This window comes from Pongo abelii, chromosome 4 (genome assembly GCF_028885655.2).
Source record: "Pongo abelii isolate AG06213 chromosome 4, NHGRI_mPonAbe1-v2.0_pri, whole genome shotgun sequence".
In the NCBI taxonomy this organism is placed as follows: Eukaryota; Metazoa; Chordata; class Mammalia; order Primates; family Hominidae; genus Pongo; species Pongo abelii.
The window spans coordinates 110,787,779-110,809,656 of NC_071989.2; the positions used below are offsets into that span (position 1 = coordinate 110,787,779).

Consider the following 21,878-nt stretch of genomic DNA (forward strand, 5'->3'; position numbering starts at 1 on the left):
TTTATTTGACAGAGTATCATACATTTTAGGTTTTGCTGATTGCATCACTAGAGTATCGTTTAACATGTTCCTCTGTTCTTTTTCTTTTTTGTACTGGTGCATCTAGAGGCTAGATCAGATTTAGATTAGAGTTTTTGGCAAGAATGTTTCATAGATGGTGGTATGTATTACCAGCAGAAGGTAATCTGATTGTCTCTCTTCTTGTAATGTTAATACTACCTATTAATGAGGAAATGTGAGGTTGATAATCCATTATAAAGTCTTTTGTCAGCTTTTTATCTATTGCTTTTAGTTGCCATGAATGATCATCATTGCCTTGGTTAATTAGAAGTTGCATATGATAAGTATTCTTCTCATTCCTTCTGAATTTGTCAGTGGAAGTACATCTATACAAAGAAACTTTCCCTCATAAGCTATTTGATCACCTTTAAATACACTTTATATTGCTTATATCATTTTTGTTCTGTAATTGCTAGATATAAAACTTTTCTTATAACACCTACTCATGGTCATTGGACTATAGAAATCTAATTATATATTGATGATAATTTAGAATTGTTTAATTTAATTGTACTTACCATGATGTGTGGATTTGTGCATGGGTATGTGTGAGCCTGAGAAAACATAAGAAAATAAAGCTGATTTTAAAGCATTGTAATTTTGTTGTTGAATATTAGGAATTTTCCGAGGAGGTTTAGGGAAGAGTACAATGTACTAAAATGTAGTAGTTATGTTTCTAATGTAAAATTAACTTATGACAGGTAACAACATATCTGGAAAATGGGCATTTGCAGTTTCTACAGCTATTTGGTTCATATACTAATAACCCCATTAACTGTGTGACAAGTATCCACTGGGAGTTTAGAAGACAACCTTTGTAGAGTCCTTCCTTTTCTTGAATTATTAATATTATCTTTGAATGGAAGTTGCAAAATTGCAGTGGGATAAATTTAGTTTGATAGAGTTAAAAAGCATAAATAAAATGCTTAAAGGAAAAAATGACTCAATGCTCTAGAGCTATTTTTATAGGATCAAATCCTTTATGAAAGATTTTTAGTCATGAAACAACAAACTAATTCAACTAACATTCACTGCATACCCAGTTCCTATGTCAGGTAGTCTTTGGGAATACAAAGAAGAATAAATCAAGGCTTCACCCCTTAAAACACAATCCAATAGCAGGACTAGCAAAAAAGGAGCTTTGTTGTAATTGCCCAATACTGTAATAGAAATGTTTATGACATATAAAGGAAAATCCAAGAGCAGGCCAAAGAATGTTTTTATATTTGATTTTATAGTTCCTCTTAAAAGTTCAAAGCTAAGGATGCAAATCTGTTGAAATGTTCCTTTTATGAGTTAGAAGTTTAAGGGAAATGAATAGGTCACAGAATCACTGTGAGGGAGGTAGGGAGAAGCAGAATAACTTTGCCCTTGACCATTATGGTTAAATATATGACTCTATCACTAAACATAAGTACCCCACGTCTGTTTCACCTCTCCTTTAAAAGGAAAAAAGTATAATTTTTCAGAAGGCACAGTTTCTTCATATTAACTTAGAATTGAATTGGCTTTCCATCTCTTATTTCCATCAACATTATCAGGCTTGCTAAACTGGGAATGGGCATTTTATCATTCTGTCTTCTTATATCTTAGTAGCTAGTTAACAGACTCAGTGGAAACTGCCTAGATGAGTATATTTAATTAATGATAGATGAAAAGACAAGGATTTCAAAAATTCTGAACAGGTCAATACATTGAAATGGGCCTGGTTACCTGAAAATTATCTACTGACGAATAAACTTAGAATGCTCTCAGGACCTATTGTTTGCCTACTTTGCAGACATCTCCTGTTCTTTCTTGCCTAAGAGAAATTCCCTTCTGTTCCAGCATTGGCCTTCCCTTTCCTGATTAGACTAAGCCAATTCTGGTCATTCCTTTTCTCTTCCTAATGACTGTTTTAGAGATGGGCATGTGGTATAATTCTGGCCATTTAGATGTGAGGTGAAGTCTTTTGGAGCTGAAGTGCTTCTGGGAAAGTGTCATTCTTGAAAAGGGCCTTAAGGAAGAGACTTTCCCTCCCCTAGCCTTTGGAAATTGCATTGGGCATTGCGACAATGACATACTGAAGCTACTGCAACCATCTTGTGATCATTAAGGGAGGTGAATCCATGAAATAAAGGCAACATGCTGAATATGACAAAACTGAAAGATGGAAAGAACCTGATTACTTGATGATGTTGTTTAGTTGCTGGATGAAATCATCATTCTTGCATTTGTTCTACTTCTGGACTTCTCATTATGTGAGAGACTACATCTCTGTTGGTTTAAGTCATTTTAAGTTGGTCTTCTGCAATTTGCAGCCAAATGCATTCTTAGTGATAATAAACATTTTCTTATACCTCTTACATGTGACTGAGATGCCATGTGTTTAATTTAGTATTATCTTTGTGATATGTCCCGATGACTGTATGCACAATGATCCCAATAAAGAAAAGAGCTATTTCTGATAAACACTTTCCTAGCCCTAACAGTGCATTGCCCTTTTGCTTTTTAAAAATCATTGTACCAATTTTAAGTGTCACCAGCAATGAAATAAAAATTTAAGCATCTTTAGGTGTGCAGTACCCTAAAACCTAAAGTATAATAATAATAAATAAATAAATAAATAAATAAATAAATAAATTAATTTAAGCATCTTTCAAGTTGAAAATTCTGCTAATAGTTGCCATGAGTACATACATTTATTTGAGCTTTACAAGATTATTTGCAAAAAAAAAAAAAAAAAAAAAAAAAAAAAAAAAAAAAAGATTATTTGCATATTTTACATCCTGTCTTCAACAGGAACCCTTTCAGGCGATGTTATACGGTGCTGATACCAGTTATCAATGCTAAAAGTGCAAATAATACATGAATACATTAATTTTCAAATTGTCCTTTGCTTATATATGTAGTAGAGTCTCACAGTTTATAGAATATTCTTCAAGTAGGCAAAGAAAATAAATATTTTACTTTAAAAAATTTATCTAATTTAGCTTATTACACCTGTGACCTCTGGGTATCAAGGGAAGAAAACCTTTAAAGTATCAGTTAAAGGTATCTTACTTTCTTCTGGTTCAAGACAGTCACCTCAACTTTTTAGTAAGCTATACCTCCTCTTCCCTTTTTTATTTGTCAGTACAATATTTGGTTGATGGAAAGGGAGGTCTTACATGAATGGTCTTGAGCAGTGAAAGAGGTCTTAAATGAATGGGATTAATTGCCTCTGTTTCCTTAATTGGTGTCAATTTCAATAACTGTGATTATGAAATTAACCTCCATTTGGCCAGAGGAATTTCTTTTACTTCCTCCTTTTATTTAGCAAGGTATTCCCCTATGTCATGCTTTCTCCCTTTCCCAGCTTAGCTTTAGCCCTGCCAGCCTCCTTGGGGCCATAACAGAATGCTTGCTGGGGAACCAAATATGATTTATGTGGGAGAGGAATGTGAATACATTCAAAATACTAGTATTACAAATATGTAAAGCCTGAAAACCCAAAACCTTGCACAGAACTGTAACACTTATAAATATGCTGAAGTCTGTTGGGTTGTTCCTAAAAGTCGTCTACTTTAACATTGTAGTTTTTATTCTTTTCTTACCCTTTCATGTGAAAAGTATCCGCTTTTGTGGTATATCACTTCACTAGTTCCCGATGCATCATAAGAAGTTAAAATCATTGTGCGCTGAGAGGGTAAATTAGATGTTTAGGTTCCTAAGTTTGTGTTGGTATCAATAGTCTATGGAACAGGAATAGTTTCCTGGGTTGGAAGTCAACAAGCATCCATTGAAATTCTCTACTTGGTGGCATATTCTCTGCTGGAGTCTATGTAATACCAACATTACTTTAAATAGTTTTCCTTACCTTATTTTATTTTGACTATTTGAGATTTTTAAATTAACCTATTGACTCATCCTTTTTCTTTAGTTTTCTCAAGCTCTTCGGTTTTTGTTGCTGTTTTTGTTGTTTGTTTTTCCCTTGATGTTTTTGTCTTTCCTGTTTCTCAATCTGCCCTAGTCCCTGTGATCATCACCAAAGGAATTGGTGTGAAAACTTTGTGGTGACTGCTATGTACCATTGCTGCAGGCATTTCTTGAATGGGGTCAGTGTAGATGACAGCACTAGAGATCCTGGGGGTAAATACCATGGACAGCGAGTGTGGCTAGAGCTTTACATAGTCTTGGGAAGAGCTTGAACTACGAGAAGAGTACCCACAGGGTCTCAGTCCTTCTAGGGGGAGCCACAGAGAAGAAGAACTGGGTTCTTTAAAATATTAATAACTTAGGGTTATTAACACAAAAGGTAGATGTCCAGATATTAATATTGTATTATAGACATGCCTATGAGAACACAGCTTACTTATGGATTTTGATTATCTACATTGTCAACTACCCTCTTCTTAAAACTTCTCTTCCTTTGGCTTCCAAGGCATGTGGCTACCCTGGTTTTTCTCTGAACTCCTTGGCCGCTGTTACTTGGCCAGCCAGTTCACAGCCCTGTCACTTCTGTTTCCCTTTTTTCTCTCTACTCTCAATACGCTGCCTCCTCTACACACATTGCCCAATTACTACCCAATTTTTATGTTTCCTAAATTTACATCTTTAGGCCAAGCCTCACCTCTGAACTCCAGACCTTGACCCAACTGCTCCTTTGACATTTACGTATGGATTTTCAAAAGCTGCTCAAATTCAACATGTTCAGTGCCAAATTCATTATCTTCTTCAAACCTGGTCATCGGTGTTTTATGTCTCAGTGAATTATACCACCAATACATTCAGTTATGCAAGCCAGAAATCCAGGAGTTATTCTCAACACTGCCTCCTTACCTTCCTTTCAAATCCACTCCCCAGTCATGTCTATTTTACCTTTGAAATGTCTCCAGAATCTGCCCTCTTTTCTCCTTCTCTACTGTCGTCACCTGGTTTTAAGCTACTATTTTTCTGAATAATTACATGGCATCTTCACTAACCTCATCTGGTTAATTTCCATGTCATTTTCCTACAAAAAAAAAAATGTCTGTGGCTTTCTGTGGCTGTCATGAAAAACAAAACAACCAAAATTCTTAAATGAACTACAGGCCCTGCATTGTGTGCCACATCTACATGCCCAGTCCAATTTAAAACATGTTCCTCTGTCTGTGTGTACTGGCTTTTGTTTTTTCTGTCACACCAAGTTCTGTCCAATTACACGGCCTTTGAAAATACTATTTCTTATGCTAAAACATTGCCAACCCTCCTTGACCTAGAGCATTTCCTTCGAATTATTAGCTTTTGTAGCAACCTATATTTCTTCTTTGTAGCACTTAAAACAGTAAAGATTTAACATTTATGTGTAATTATTTCTTTGCTAAACTAGTAGACTAAGTTTTATGAGGGCAGAGACCATGTATACTTTTGCTCACAGTTTTATGAATGTAGAACAGTGTCTGGTTCCTGGGAATTACTCATCATATATGTTTGCTAAGTGAATAAATGGATGGGTAGAAGAATGGCTTTCTGTGCAGCCATTGAAAGAGATTTAAAGGTAGGCAAGTATTAATGAGATGACTATGGCAAGACGTATTAGAATTAGAACAGGCCTGGGGGGGAAAAAACACGGAAAATGAGAAGACCACTTTGTTTTCTGATGGTTCATTATAAATGTCAAGAGAATAGAATGCAACTTTGGCAGTAAGATAGTGGACAGACCCATTCAAGTCTAGAGCTTCTCTCCTATGAAGCTGTATTGTCTCAGTATCAAACATAAGCCACTTAGCATAGAAATATGATGTTTGGGGTAGTGATTGAGGAGCCTTTCCTGTTCTGAAGTGTCCACAAACAGGTTTGACACATACGGTTAGTTTCTAATCGTTTGTATTGAAGGTGAGGAACATCAGTGTGAATAAATGTTGGCACCAGGTTCAGAAGATTGACTGATTCCGTGTTCAGGGGAACTTGATGAAAAGCATGAACCACTAGCTTAAGGTTGGGAAAGGTGATTAGTGGAGACCGTCAGCACTTCCTGTTCAGAATAGCACAGTTTCCTTCATGTAACTCCCCAGTCCCCATCACACGGAAGCCAAGGAGGTTTCCACCGCTATCACCACCCTGTTGTATGATAGGCAATTAATGTTAGTAGATTATTAGTATGTTCCTTTTTATTTACTCATAAGTGAAAGTATGTGAAAGCTCTAAGACAGCTGTTCCCTCACCAAAATATTTTTCCCTCATCGTTTGCTCATACAGATTTGTAATTCCCATAGAAGAGCGCTTGCCAGGAGAGTCACTTCCATTTGAACTACTTGGCGTTGAGAATCTTCTCATCATCAGCCACAGTGTGATTATAGTTTAAAAATGCAAATGGGATTCTGGGCTGAATCAACTGAAGGATAAAATTCCTATGAAAAAGTGATCTGTATAAAACCCTAATTAGGCAGCATCTATGAGACAGCCTTTCTTAAACTGTGAGTTTATTGCCACCAAAAGAAGTAGCATGTGCAAAATTCAAAAACTATTTCTAGAGCTCCCAGTTTGTGTCAGATATTATTCTAAATGCCTAGAATGCTAGACAGACACTGTTATAAGATTACATTCTAGGTTGGGAAAAATGTTGATAGAGGATGGAACTAGTATAGTGGTAAGGACAAAAGTGAAGCATTTTGGAGAATCATTTGGGAACATTTTAACGTAAAATCTTCACTATGACTGTTTCTTCCACAACCTAAGAAATATAGTAACATCTTTAAAAAATTAAATGGTAAAAAAAAAAGACAACTGGGAAAGGAAAACAAGGATAGACTACATATAATAGTGATAGTTTAAGGAATTTTATCTGTTATTAAATGTCTTAAATTCTGGCTTTAGAGAGATGGATTATTTAAACTTGAGTTTTTTTGCTTCAGAAAATCTTTTATGCTTTGGTATAATTTTCTTTTGCTCTAGCTTTCTTTTATACTAGGATGAGGTGGAGAGTACAAACACCACGGAGTTAGTGTGAGCCTCCTATGCATGCATTAAAAACACTTTGGGAGACAGCAATTTGATTCTGTTACATAGTTGGATCACATAAAATAAAACTTTGAAAAATAATTTTCCAATTATTTTCTTCCTCTCATAATCAAAATTCTGGCCAAAGAGGCTTGATCACTTTCCATACGTTTTCCTCGTTGGATAGGTAGAACTACCAACGGTCTTGAAATTTCCATTAGTTTTTCCCAAAATGCAATTATTCAAACCCTAAATGAGTAATATGTGGAAATGTAGGACTTTAGGGTTCCTTATCAGTTTGTCTGTGTTGGTTTTAAAATGTACACAATCAGGGGTTGGCATAGAGACTGTTACCAACTTTCTGATTAGCTACTCTGAGGTACAAAGTCACAACGGCCACCATAAGATGGTTCCACTGGTTCTGGGTTTTGATTACTCCTATTGCATACATTTATGGTGTACATCATGCTCTTTTAATATTCATATACGTGGTGAAATTATTACTATAGTTAAGCAAATTAATCTCTCCATCATCTTTCACAGTTATTTTTATTTTTATTGTTTGGTGTTTTGGTTATTTAATAAGTGATGACTTAGAAAAGTTACCAGAGACCATACTATACACAATATAATATTTCTGTGACTTATGGCCTATTTACAGGGAACAACCAATTTACAGATAGCCAAAGAAATAAGCAAAAGGGCCATAACCAGATAAAACTGCATCATGTTATCTATTTGTACACCTCTTTGTGTCATCACATTGAATAGTCTTTAAGAAAGGTAGTCTGGGAGGATTCTGTACAATAAAAGGTTATTATCCAATCAGGATCAAATCATAGTATTCAACACTAGAATATGAATGGTATCTTTGGTTTCCCCAAACAAAAATCACTGGTTTTATGTGAACAATTTTCATATGTAATAATATACAGAGATTTTGTTTGTCTCATAATAATTTAAATAAGCAGTTGATTTTATTAACTTCCTTTTCCATAGAAACCACTACCTCTCTGTCTCACAAATGACTAAATCGAAATAAAGAATGCTATGAGAGAACTCTTGGTTAAAAATGGGCAGTAATAGGATATTATAGGAGTGTTATAGTGATAAAGGCCTTTTTATTTCTAGCACACTATCTTCTTTTGTCAGAAAAATGTGCTTTTCCTGGATACTTCCCAGTAGCATCAGTAAAAAGGCATCAGCAACATCATATCCCTCTTGATTCAGATTCAGCTGATGTGCCAAAACAGATAGCACTGGGCACTATGGCTATGTAGATTCATATTATTTCTCCCTTTTTGTATGTCTGAGTCTTATGTTAGCAGTTTGAATCTGTAGTATTTTACAGACAGTACCCTGGCACCAAGCTCAGATACAGTGTTCTTTCCACAGAGAGAAAAAGAGGATTCATGATGATGATAAATGGAAAATTGTGAATGGTTGTGCTGGTAGTTTGGGTTGAATTATAGAAGCATCCTTACTAGGACAGTGTGTTCATAGGAAAAGACTATTATAATGGGCAATAAGGTGCTGTCTTTGTCTCTTCAGAATGTGTTTCAGAGAAACATTGATCTGAGTTATGTATATATTTTCAAATAACTTTGCAGAAACAAAATAGTGACAAAACTAAATAGCTGTGGCTCTAATCTAGTTCATTGCAGTTTATCAACAAGCTTTTATGAAATGTTCTCAGGTGCTATTGAAAATGTAGGGTACTTGGACTAAAACTTCCTGTTAAATTTTATGTTACTTTGATTCCCTTATTTCTCCCATTAGTCAACTAAACAACTAAAATTGTGTCTAAGAACTGACAACATTTTTTTGCAATGCTAATTTTTAATAGTTCTATAGAGATATGGTTCATATTTCACACAATTCACTTATTTAAAGTGTATAACATTTTAAATGGTTAAATTGTTTTTATTTATTTTTATTTTATTTTATTATTATTATACTTTAAGTTTTAGGGTACATGTGCACAATGTGCAGGTTAGTTACATATGTATACATGTGCCATGCTGGTGTGCTGCACCCAGTAACTCGTCATTTAGCATTAGGTATATCTCCTAAAGCTATCCCTCCCGGCTCCCCCCACCCCACAACAGTCCCCAGAGTGTGATGTTCCCCTTCCTGTGTCCATGTATTCTCATTGTTTAATTCCCACCTATGAGTGAGAATATGCGGTGTTTGGTTTTTTGAAGAGCTGACAACATTTTTTTAGAGAGGTTTGAAAAATACCTTTTAACAGCTATCTTTCCATAGTGGAAGAGAAGTGCTTTAATAACCTGGTACAAATTCCATTTCACCAATTTCTAGATTGTTTTTTAACTGCAAACAAATTATTTACCATCTTTAGCTTCATTTTTCCATGTGTAAAATGGTGTCTGTAATACCTACTGAATAGTGTTATCATGGAAAATAACTATGATAGAAACTTCTAATTGTGTATGATACTTGTCTCCTGCAGAGGGTCTCCTTCCTCCCTTCCTTTCCCTCCCCTCCACTTCCCTCCCCTCCCCTCCCTTTACCCCACCTCTCTCTTTCTTCAACTGGCTTTAACAACTTAGGAAAGAAATAGTAGAAATCTGAATGGATTATCATTATTAGACAAGTTATAAGCCAAAAAATATAAATTGCTAGAAGAAAGACATTTTCAAATTATCCTCATTTTAAACTGGGTGGCTGATGGTAAAAAATAATAATTATAGTATGGATCTGATGAATTATAAGTATAAATAATAGGTTCCTTTATTCTCTGTATTATATGTAACCATCATTGACTTAATTTTTTTTAATCGAGAACCAACATGCTGAATTTGATATATCTATGTATGCCTATAACTTCCCTATTCCAAAAACAATGAGATGACTTATAATAAAATCAAAGATAGAGTAAAATCAAAACCTGTTATTCCAAATTAAAAAGAAGTTCTGTTTCCTTTTCATCATAACCTTTTGATCCTTTTTCATTATAAATATATGCTTAGCTGCTTTAAATTTACTTTTGTTTTTATATTTGCTTTTAAGTCATTATTTGTCACGTTGCTTGGAATGATCTTGAATATATTAGTATAATGCACAGAGTGCATATGTTGAGATCCCAGCTCCTGCACTTGTTGGTGTCCAAGATAAATAAGCCAACACCACTTAGAGTGGTAAAATAGATTTTATTCAGTAGTAACTATTGCAGTAGGGAAGTGGGTCCAGTGTGAAGTGAACCTAACTTTGCCGAAACAAAAGGGAGGAGACCTTTTAGAAGCTGGGCTCTGGTGAGGGAAAGGCACTGAAGGATGTGAAAGGGAGCTGGTCCATGTGGCTGGGCCATCTGGGTTTGTTATTTGGGAGGAGAAGCAAACTTATTGTATCTTTATGACAGGAGGCAGTGGTGTCAATTAGAACAAGGTGCCCACTGGACTGAGAGCTGTGCGGTTATTTCCCTGAATGTAAGAAGACATTTTTGGGTGGTAGAAGATTTACATCTCAAAGGAGCAGAGAAAGGATTTACAGTTGCAAGCTTTCTGAAGTAACTGCTCTAAGAGAGGGTTCAAAGGTTTATGCTTGTTACCAGGTTTTGGCTAGAACAAATAATAAAATCTCCTGGAAGCATCTCCTTGAAGGGTGATGGGATCACATGAGGGGTGCAGCTGTGAGCTGTTAGAAACTATGCTAGTGTGTTTCTTCAGGTATCTTAATATGTGTGTGTGTGTGTGTGTGTGTGTGTGTGTATGGGGGGAGAGGGTCGACAAAATCAGCACATTTCTTTATTAGCAAAATAAAGTTGAATCTAAATTATAAAGACTTCTAAGAAATGAAACAATGCTGAAATGAGAAGAAAATGGCATATATAAAAGTAGTAACTAAGAATAAATCACATCTCAATAATTTTTCAAATTTTAAGATATTTGTTTGATGTGTACTTGAACTTCCTTGTTTTTTAACACAGAAGTAGAAACATAGGTACAAAATTCACAATTTTTTGGTGCTAATTATTAGGTTTAGAAATACCAAATGATTTCTATCCATGTTAGTGGAATCTGATTATTCCAGCTCTGTGCAGTAATAATCCAGGAAGCATGAATTATTAAAAGAGTGCAACCTGTATTTGTATTGGGCGTATTATTAACCATAGCACATACTTTATTGTGTATGGATTTCCATTAAGGAAGTGGAGTACATTGAGTCTCATTCTCCTTAAATTGTAATTTTTATCACTAAAATTTCTTAATGTTAATATATTTGATAGTGAAAAAATGACCATTTAGATGAGACCAATAACTAGAAAAGAAATAATAGCTTGAGTTAATGTTGACTTCTTCAATGTATTACATAAAAAAATTTAAAGTAAGGGAGAGCAACCAAAAATAATAAATTTTAAGGCCAATTTTTATTCATTGTACTTCTCTAATATTTGAGGCATTTGTAAAGTGATTCAGGAAATTAAATATTTAATTTTGCAAATAGCAAAGATGGTCAAAACTAACTTCTACCATTTTAAAATCAAGTGCATTAAATTGTTCTACTCTTTTTATAGAAGCATCTAAAAATTTGCCTTTTAACTTAGAGAGTATTAGAAATATCACTCATGATGATTGGTTTTATAAATAGGATCTAAAATTGTTTAGGGAAGAGTCTTACACAAACTTTTAGGGTATCTAAGTTCTGGACTTAGCCCTTCCACTAATCTGCCACTCAGCCCTCAGAAGGAAACCTACCCTCACTGACTACTTTTTAAAGTCATAGAAACCACGTTTTAATAGTTATTATTTCTTCCTTACTAGCAACAGTTTAATTTGGATTTTTTTATCTTTTTTTAATAGTCTGATACATACTTCTGCATGTCTATGCGAATACCAGTGGATGAGGAAGCCTTCGTGAGTAAGTATTAATTGGATTGGGGGAGTAGCAGTTGAATGGAGGGCAGCGATTTGAAATCAGTGAAAGGTTCTCTTTGAGGGTTATGAGCATATTAATCTTTTACTGTCAGTTTCTAAAATGCATTTATCATGCCTAATGCAAAAACAAACTAGAGAGAGCCACTGAGAGGCAAGATTACAAACTGTATCTGGAGAGATTCATGAGTAATAGTAGTTAAGGAGTTGCATGCAGATGTTGATGGCCGCCAATACTGTGTGGTCCCATTTGTATAGTATTGGCTTTCTGTCTGTGGCAGGATGCTTAATTCCACTCCACTCAACAGACAGTTTGTTTACCTGATGGTTCATGCTATAAATTGACTGAACTTAGAATCAATATTGGTGAATGTAAGATTTTACCTGTCAGACAGGTAGAGGGATAGAAAGGAAGGGAAGGAGAGAGGGAGGGAGGGAGGAAGGGATGAGAAGGGAAAGGAGAGCCAGAAAAGAAAAGAAATGGAAGAAAGAACATTTATCTTGTTGTTTGTATTATAGAATAAGAGAATGCTTAAATGACAGATTCTTCCCCAACTGAGCCTTTAAATCAGAGAGGAAATGTGACAAAGCACCATCTGTTTCCATCGAGTTTGTTTCCATTTAAACATCCCTTATGACAGACATTTAACTGTTTAGGGAAGAGCTGTGGTTGGCAAATTATTCATGTATTTGGCTTTTCTCTGCTTCATTTTAAAACATTTGAGATGTTGATTTTGGAGAGAAAGTGATGGTAGTAGTACTTTGGTCCCTTGAAACTAATCTTCAAGTGGGCTGTCTGAAATGGCTATTATGTGAATTGTGAAATGTGTACAGTAGCCTTGGGGCAGTCTGAGGATGAATTTTTATGAGGTGTTTCCCACAGGAATGGACATTATAGACCTGCAAAGCCAGAGCAATGTGCATTTTTTATTCACACACATTGGTGGCAATCACAACAGAAAATACAACCTTTAATAACACTCTCAACAAAATTTGCTGCATAGTTAATTCCTAAGAATGAAAGACCATACAAATTTGAACATTGATGATGTTGTTTTTTATAATATTTGGACATTACCAAGAAAAAGTTAGGAAGCCAAGTGCTTCCATATCCTGAACTATCTTTAAAGACAAAAATAATTTAAGTTTCTAATTGTAGTGCTTTGAGTAACACTAAATATTATTTAGAACATACATTCATAATTAAAATCCTAGCTATAAAGCTTTCCTTAATTTCATATTCACACACTTGGCCACCTAGGAGAAAATAATATTTACTTGCAAAAGGAATTTTCCATGATTTTTTTTTTCTAATTTATATTTTCTTTGTCCAAGTTCAGGGGTTGTTTTGAGTCCTGTTTTCACACCAGCTATGAAGAGAAAGCCACCCTACACACCTGTGTAAATATGGTAGTCATGTGTTACAGCAGTATTACACATCTCACATCAATAGGTTTGTTTCTGGAGATTGGTGGTAGTATATGATTTTAGAGCCGGTGACTGTAAGGACTATAAATATATATCCTGTGTGTTATTGCTCTCCTACTATAACTGTGTTTACGTTCACATAATTTAAAATGAAAAAATACAAGTGAGTATATATTCAGTCAAGTAAAATATTCACAGGAAACACATAAAGGTCTATATTAGAACCAGAGTGCTAAATGTTTTCATACTTTCTTACGCAGTTTTCTTCTAAGATTAAACTATTCCAAGTTCTAAGGTCCTTAAAATGTCTTCTAAGATTAATAACTATTTTCAGTATTTCTTCCTTTCTTTATTACTTGGAGGATTGCATGAATACTGAAATTTTTTGTTCCCTGTTCACAATGGGTTGTTTCATCTTCTGTGTGAGTCCTTTAATGAACTATGACCAGGTGGTTTGTGGTTACTGTTGTTTACCTAATTCAGCAACCACAGAAGTTTAAGTATAGACAAATTAGAACTGGAAAATGGAAAACTAGAGACAATTAGCAAATAATCATTTATATAAAAGAATAAGTAAAGGAAATTCTGCATGTGTTATCTCATTAATTCTTAGGACAATCCTGTATAGATAGTCTCATTTCATAGCTTGAGAAACAGAGACAGAAACATCTATATCTGTGATTTAATCAGGGGCTAAGACAATAGTTTGTATGGAATTCTCATTTATGTAATGGCTGGACCATTACCATCATCTCTACCTGCCATTGTTTACTAAGGGCCTGCCAGACACTGTAAGATACTGAAAGCTAAACATACCTAAGCCAATTTTCAGAAGAGGAAACAGAAAGTCAGAGGTTAAGGAATCTGCCCAAGCTTTTAACTAGCTATGTATTAACCTAGCCGTACTTCAGATTTGGGTGTGGGGATAGTGATACAAAGGAAGAAATGAGCAAAGTTATCAAGTGCATAGGTGGAGCTGAAATATAGCAAGAGCAGCACCGTTCTTTCTTCCTCACATCAAACAATTATTCTTTCATTCCTTTACCTTCACTCCCTACTGGATACACTCTGGCCAATTTTGCCAAAGGAAAAATAAACCTCAAACCATCTTAACAAAACGAATAACAAATACCCATGAAGATTTAAAGATTTGTAGAAGGAAAGGGGCTTGGATAGTTATATGTTGGGAGAGTGACCATACATAGCTTTTCCAGACTCCCAAAGTGAAAGTTTTGCCTGTAGGGTAACCTATGCTTTTTCCATTCTAAGGTATTCTGATGGCATAGAGAATGAAGCTATAGCCTTTTTGTGGATTGTCCCAAATTCCAGATCTCAGGATACCTTATCCTGAGATTAGACATGGTTGCAAATGAAGAGCTGTAAAAACCCGTAATACTTTGTTCGTTCTTTTCTGTTTTCAGTTATTTTTTATTTTTCATAGTCATTCTGTTTGTTTATTCTCTCCTAAGACATTTAATGATTTTATATCTTCTGTTTTCATTATCTGTGCCTCTTTAAATTTTTGTATTCCAGCAGGATATGGCACCGACTCAATAATTGCTTGCTGAATACACGAGTTAATACTAAAAAAGGATTTTGTTTGGCCATTTTCTGACTCAGCATTACAAATAGTAGATAATTTACCTTTTTACCTTGAATTATATTCTAATCTAAGGAATCATTGTTTTGCTTGTGTTTATGAAAAGCCATTGTGCATTAATTCAGCAAACTTAAAATTCTGCTGCATATAAGTTATTGAGTAATAGGGATATGAAGTATGATGCATGTTTAAGGAAGTCACAGGCTAGCAGAATTCTAGACAAGAATAAAAGTGTTACAACATATAAAAAGGACTTTCTCCTTGAACTTTTCAAATTTCTGAAGAAAATTACAAAAGACAATACAATTTACATTGTTTATTAGAACTAGGACAGACTCTCTTGATGGTGTTAAAAGTCAAAATTGGATTTGAATAACTCACTATTTTGGCTTTATGTTTATATGCTAGTTATATAACCCATCTTAAACATGCTTCTAAATTTTGAGCAAATATAATCACAGTCATTATGGAACTCATATGTGTATATGCCTGTTATATTTACATATGAGCATATAGCATGTATGATGTGTTTATATATCTATATTTAATTATTGAATGTGAATTACAGTAGGTGTTTAGAGAAATGCAATGATGAAGATAAAAATATGTTTTATATTTTGAACAAAATTATAGCTTTCCCTAGGGCATTGTTTTTGTTTGTTGTTTTAATAAGAAACCATAGAATTTGAATGGGTGAAAGTATAATAATATCTACATTTGACCACTGAACTGTGGTGCTGTCTAAAAGGTGTTTTACAGACACTCAGAGGAATTAGCTCTGACAGCAGCCCACTCAGCCAAGAAATTTGACTGTCATCTTCATCCACTTGCTTTCCCTCACATGGATGACCTGTAAATAATTGTGTCTTTTCCTTAGTGAATGATAACAGGTCCCTATCTATCAAATTGCACTACACAAATGAGATAGAAGCCATTGAATTTAGAAACAGATGAAATTAATCTAATGATTCATTGTTTTTCATTTTCTTGGGCTTCCCTCTTGAATGTAGAACAGTTTCTGTTGCAGAATTGCACAGTTAGATTTGAATAGTTCAAAATATGACCTTTCTTAAAGCACATGATCAAGTGATGTTCAGATACTTTGAGAACTGCATGAACAATTCAATTTTGATCATGCTTATGGGTCACTAGATAGTATGACATAAAGACCGAGGTCTGGGCAGGGTACATTGCTCATATATCCATGTTTTATGGCTTTGGCAGCAGTAAATAGAGGAGAGTATCTGTGTATGTATGCATATGTGTGTGTACATGTGTGTGAGTCCTCATCCCTGTGCAATCATTCTGTTACCTTTCTGCTTCCAATGAGTTGACTAAGTATCCTTTCTCTTCTGTCTTCAACTAGGACTTCTTTCCAACATAAATAATGAGTAGTGTCTGTCTCACAGATGATGACTATTTCCCACCAATCACCCTGGAAAACACTTAGTTTCTTAGTGAAAGCTACTTGGAAAGAGCTATGATGAAACACACAGATAAGACATATATAGTAGAGGTCTTTGATGAGTGGATAAAGCCCATTTTTCTAGGTCATAATCATGAAGGAGAAGTTGTTGCTATATACCTTGTCTCAGAGTCTCAGAGTATTTCTTAAATGTCTTCTATCTTTTGGTCACCCAAGTACGCATGTTTCCAAATTGACAACGTCCAACATCTCCTCAGCTTTTCTCAAGTAATAAAAAACAGTGAGAGATGAATAGGAGCCATTTCTAATGTCTTCAATTAGGTACATCTAATGATCACCAAAAATTAATTGACATATTGATATAGGTATTTTAATGCAGAAATGTTAAAATCCTTCATTCCCCCAACCTACCACCTCCTCCCAGCTGGCTATTTCAGCAGGAACTACTTTAGTAGTCAACTCTTAATAGATCACTATGAGTTGGTATAGTCAGAGAAAATTTCATGATAAAGGTATGCAGGATTTCATCTGGACCTCTGAAGATGACCTATCTGAATATGCAAAGGGGTGAATATTTTAGTGGCCCACAGTATGAGCCCAAACACACTAGGCACAAGTATGAGAGACAATATCATATAGTGGTTAAAAGAGCAAGCTCTGAGCCAGAACACTCCACATTCAGATCCCAGCCTCACCACTTTCTAGCTATACTACTAGGGGACAAATTACTTCACCTCTCTTTCCTGAAGGCTCATCTATTTGGGAGGACAAAGAACCAGACTCATAGGATCATTGAGAAGTAAATGAGTGCCTGGCACATGGAAAGCCCTCAGTAAATGTTAGTAGTTGTGATTGCCTGATGAGAATGAGGAGTGGATGTAAAGGTTGCCATATTGGAAATGTAGTGAGCTAGAGGACTGGCACAATGTTATGCATGGCCCTAAAAGGCTAAGAGTATGGGCTTGATTCTGTAGGAAATTAATAGTGGACTATTATAGGAATGACATTGCAAAAACAGGGCTTAGTAAAGCTTATGCTGTTTTATCTTGCATAGCTTGGCTGATGAAGTCTGTTTCTTGATTCTTTGATATATATCATAGAGTTTAATTTTAAAAGAGATACCATCTAGAAATTTAGTTTTTGTGTTGTGTGTTGAAATTTCTTTATTCAGAGGTGAGGATTGTTTTATTTGAAATTGATGTTCAATATATAGGTTTGCTCAGGTGTCTTATTTCTTAGTTAATTTGGTGACAGCAGCTTAAAGTCCTCATAAACCACCATAAGCATTCTTTACCAATGGTACTTCATTGTCCATACTAGCAGGAGTTAATGACAATTTCACTATTAAGCTTTCTGATTAAAAATGTTCCAGGAAAAGGTCTTTATTTTAGTACAGAATTGCTTCATGGTTATGGGGAAAGCTTGCGGGAGATAATGTAATATGCCATTGTGGTGGGTTTTTAACATGCTGGAAAATAGACTGTGGTGCTGTGAGCTTTACATTTCTCTGTACCTTTTTGGCTCAACTGCAAGATTATGAACACTAAGGTTGATTGTATCCTAAACTGAAATTGCAATTTAGAGCATTACTATCTTTACTTTGAGCAGTTTTTGAAGCATAATCATTATTTTTTTGGAAATGAAGAAATGTTGATAGTAAGATTTTAGGGCTTGTAATTTTTTTAAATTCATGACATGTCTTTTATATTATATTTTCTTGAACCTCACACCTTCCCAATTCTCTCACTATTAAATATGGCTTGAAAACACAAACAGTCTTAGAATACTGACTCTTTATCATAGATAGGAACACAATCACTAGAGGCTTCCTATGCCTGCCTCAGATCTCAGCACTAAAACGATTTTAGGTGATACAGCTAAGCTCACATGATATAATACAGAGTTCCTTCCAGTGGTCTCCTTGAATAAAATAATTCTAAAATATCAACTAATTTTTATCTTTAGAAATTCTTTATGAATTTATTTTAAAAGAAACCTGCTTTTGCTGTTTGTCCTGTACATTTAAAGGAGCAATACAATCCCAATTTAACTAAGATGAGTTGATTAAATTCAGACTGTGCTCACATAATAGAGTATATTCAGTCACTATAAATGGGGACTATAGTCAGAATTACTGGTAATTCACCTGTGAAACTTTTAAAAGGTATACTTATCTGGGAACAATTGCTGGAGATTTGACTGAGATGTTGATGGGGGAGGCGAGGAGGGACTGATCTAGATTGACTCTAGGCACTTGTATTTTTACCAGGTTCCATAGGTAATAATTTAAAGCCCAGGCTAAAAATGGCTGCTTAAGAAAATTGTTTAATAACATATAAAAATACCCATGGTATGCAAACTAAGCTATTTACAGTGTATAACACGATTACATTGGGAGGAAAAAAGAAAGTTAACAATGGTTATCCCTAATATATACAGGCAACAATTCTAGAATGCCAAACTTCTTCAGATCCAAACTTGCAAGTCGGTTCTTTTTTATTCAATAGGTTAATTATCTATGCTCTGTAGTATTCCTCTACTGAATATTTTTTAGCTAAAAAGACTTGTTCCTGCCATTTCCAATGGTAATTTAGAGCTGGTTATATGTACATGAATATCTCCAAAATCGCTGGTTTCTCTACTTGGTTATGTGTGTTCTTCAGAATCTTTCTATGTCCTAAGTCTGGCAGAAGAATCAAAATTTGACATGCAGACTTGGATATCCACTTAGAAGGGAAAAATGGAGAAGTAAATGACATTCTCCTCTAGGTCACGTTCTTAGAGAATTTTGTGGCCCTGATTATAATCTGATGTTAGCTAAAAGAGACCAAAAATCCTAAACAACCCCATGCAATGAGGAGAAATTTTGCTTAGAACTCCAGGATTTAGACCTAGACATCTCTCTTTTCAACATGTCATCCACACACATAGTTTCAGGTCTTTCATTTCAGATGGTATTATCCTTTGAGAAATCCTCCAACATGTGTGCTTTCAGTGTCATCAGATTTCCTTTAATTACTGTGTGTGAGTCACTTTTTTGGAGTCTTAGTCCTTCAAAGGTATTTCATTCCCAGGACTTACTCGCCTATAAAATGTTCCCTGATCTCATACATCAGGCAATCTGAACTGTTAGCTCCCATTGAGACTGAAGTACCATTTCCACTTAAGCAACTGTCATCTTAATATTGAGTTAGAAAAGTCAGTGGCACTTTTAATCTTATCGGATATAATATTCCTTTGCATTCTCTTGAGGCTGTGTTTTGCACTGTTTCTCACCATCCCAAGGCTGTCTTTGTTTATTCTGCCTGTCAGAATCGCACACTGAAATGCAGTTGTTTCCATTATTATCCCCTAGCTCTCTTCCCCTTGGATCCTTTATTTCTTTGGTGTATGATGGGTGAAAAAGAAAAGAGACATTTCTTTTTAAGATGTTATTCTAAAGTATTTTTCCATATTCTATATTGTGTTGTGTTGACATCTCCTGCATAGTCTTATGTGTGTCTTGTGCCCAGCAGACCTAGAATTCACTGGGGGTGGGGTCTTATTTTGCAAAGCCAGGCATAATCAGCAGGAATGGAGCAAACTCCTGAAATGAAACTATCAGACTAATCTTTTCCCAGCCTGCCTCTCCCCACCACTGGCAGCAGCCCTTCAGTGAAATTGTCCAAGCGCTGCTTTATTTTAAGGCATCTACTGTTTGTTTTAGATTTACATTTTGATTTGACATTCCTTTGGCTGGAGGTGGTTTTCATTTCAACTTGCAATGAATTGTACTTTGAGCTATAATTATATAAATATTTAGATATTATACTTTAGGATATGAAAAAAGATGGTTAGTTGCTTGTTTTTGCTGTGTACTTCTAATATACTTAGCATTTAAATTAGATCTGGAGTTTCTGGAGAAATTTGTGAGTCAGTGAGAATCTGTTTTTGTGAAAGGAAACTCTGAAGAATTTTCTTTTTCTACCACTTAAAGACAGAGTTGTTTCTCATTTTAGAAGCACAAATTAAACACATACCTAAGTAGAGTTCAAAGTAGAGCAAATAAATAAGTGGTACTTAAAATGTATGTCAGGAAAATATGTATGTCAGAAGGAGAAAAAATCAGAAAATAGTTAGAGAATTTATACTTTGATTAATTAAGATTTGCCCCGTTTACAAAGGACAGTTAGAAGAGTCTCTTACATAAGCAAGGGCCCAGGCAAACTATTTTCTTTCTTTCCTAATGAAAAGCTACAGAGATTATATATTGTTGTCTTTATGATCTATTCCCTTACCAACAGCTCTCTTCCCTGCCCTTACCTGAATCTTTTGCTTATTAATATTTCATTTTTAAAAATTACTACTAGCTCCTTCTTTTTCCAGAAATGTCTTTGCCTTGTTTAACAGCAGCATATACATTGCATTAGTATAAAAAAGATACTGTTGGTGTCTCCTAAACATACCCTGACAGCCCTGGGCTTTTTCCAAAACTCTGTCTTGAGCCTTCTCTATGATTCCTACTACCCTTTCTGGTACTTTCGTCCATCCTCGCAGCTTCAGGGTTCAATTTTTGAATGTTTCTCAAATGTGTAATTCTCTGACCTCTTTCTAGGACAAGAGTCACAGAATTCTGACTCTCTGCTGGATACTTCCACCTGAATTTTTAGCGGGTGCTTGAAACATTGTTTTGCATCCAGCCATTTAATTCTTGGAATAAACTGCACTTGGCCATGTTGGCATATTACCAAAATTCCAAGAATGATTCAGTCATAGGAAATTTATCCACCCATAATAAGATCTTCAGAGGGGAGGAAATCATGTAATCATCTACATAGGTTCTGAAAAAGCAGAGGGGTCAGATAACCTCTCATGCATTGGCAAAGGGAATATTTTTTTTAAAAGGTGGGAGGGGGAGGAGGATGATACAATTAGACAACAGTTATAGATGTTCATAAAGTAATATAAACCGTTTAATAAAAATGAATATAAGATTAAAAATCATATCATATACCAAAATAAAATCAAGATGAATAAAAGACCAGTACGCCTACCTCAGGACTTTTTGCATTTTCTTTCTGCCCCAGGAAAGATCCCTGGTAGGATTCTGGAAGGGAGGAAGGAAATCCTGCACTCAACCTGACAGTGGTCTATAGATATAGAATCCTTCTTCTTTCTTCTGTTTCTCTTGCTAACAAACTTCGGCTTCATGACGATAGGGACTTTCTATGAATTGTGAACGGCTGTAACTCCCAAGTGATTCTTTCCTTCCAAAGCATCTTCTTCCATCCGTTGGGCTTGCTATATTCTTTGGTAATATAAAACCAAGCCTCAAGTTATAGCAAGTCCATTTTCTGACCATTCTCTCTTCATTAATCTTTTAAATGATGACATGAAAACTTCAAGATTTGATTTTTAGGCTTCAAGTTCTTATTTTCATTGCAGTAAAAGAAAGGTTTGTCTCCTCTGAAAGTTGTAAGCCAAGATGGCACACAGTAGGTTTGGCACATAGTGCTATGTTTTTGATCAGACACACTGCAAGTCATGGTGCTAT

At 35.1% G+C, this 21,878-nt stretch overlaps 1 protein-coding gene across 18 annotated transcripts in view; it reads left to right on the top strand.

Moving 5' to 3' along the window:
* PAM (peptidylglycine alpha-amidating monooxygenase) overlaps positions 1-21,878 on the top strand; it is a 165,096-nt gene that overhangs the window by 28,373 nt on the left and 114,845 nt on the right. For all 18 annotated transcript variants that reach the window (XM_009240934.4, XM_002815767.6, XM_054555761.2 and 15 more), the window contains exon 3: positions 11,820-11,877. In XM_009240934.4, coding sequence (XP_009239209.3) covers positions 11,820-11,877 — 58 coding nt within the window. The remainder of the gene's footprint in view (positions 1-11,819; positions 11,878-21,878) is intronic.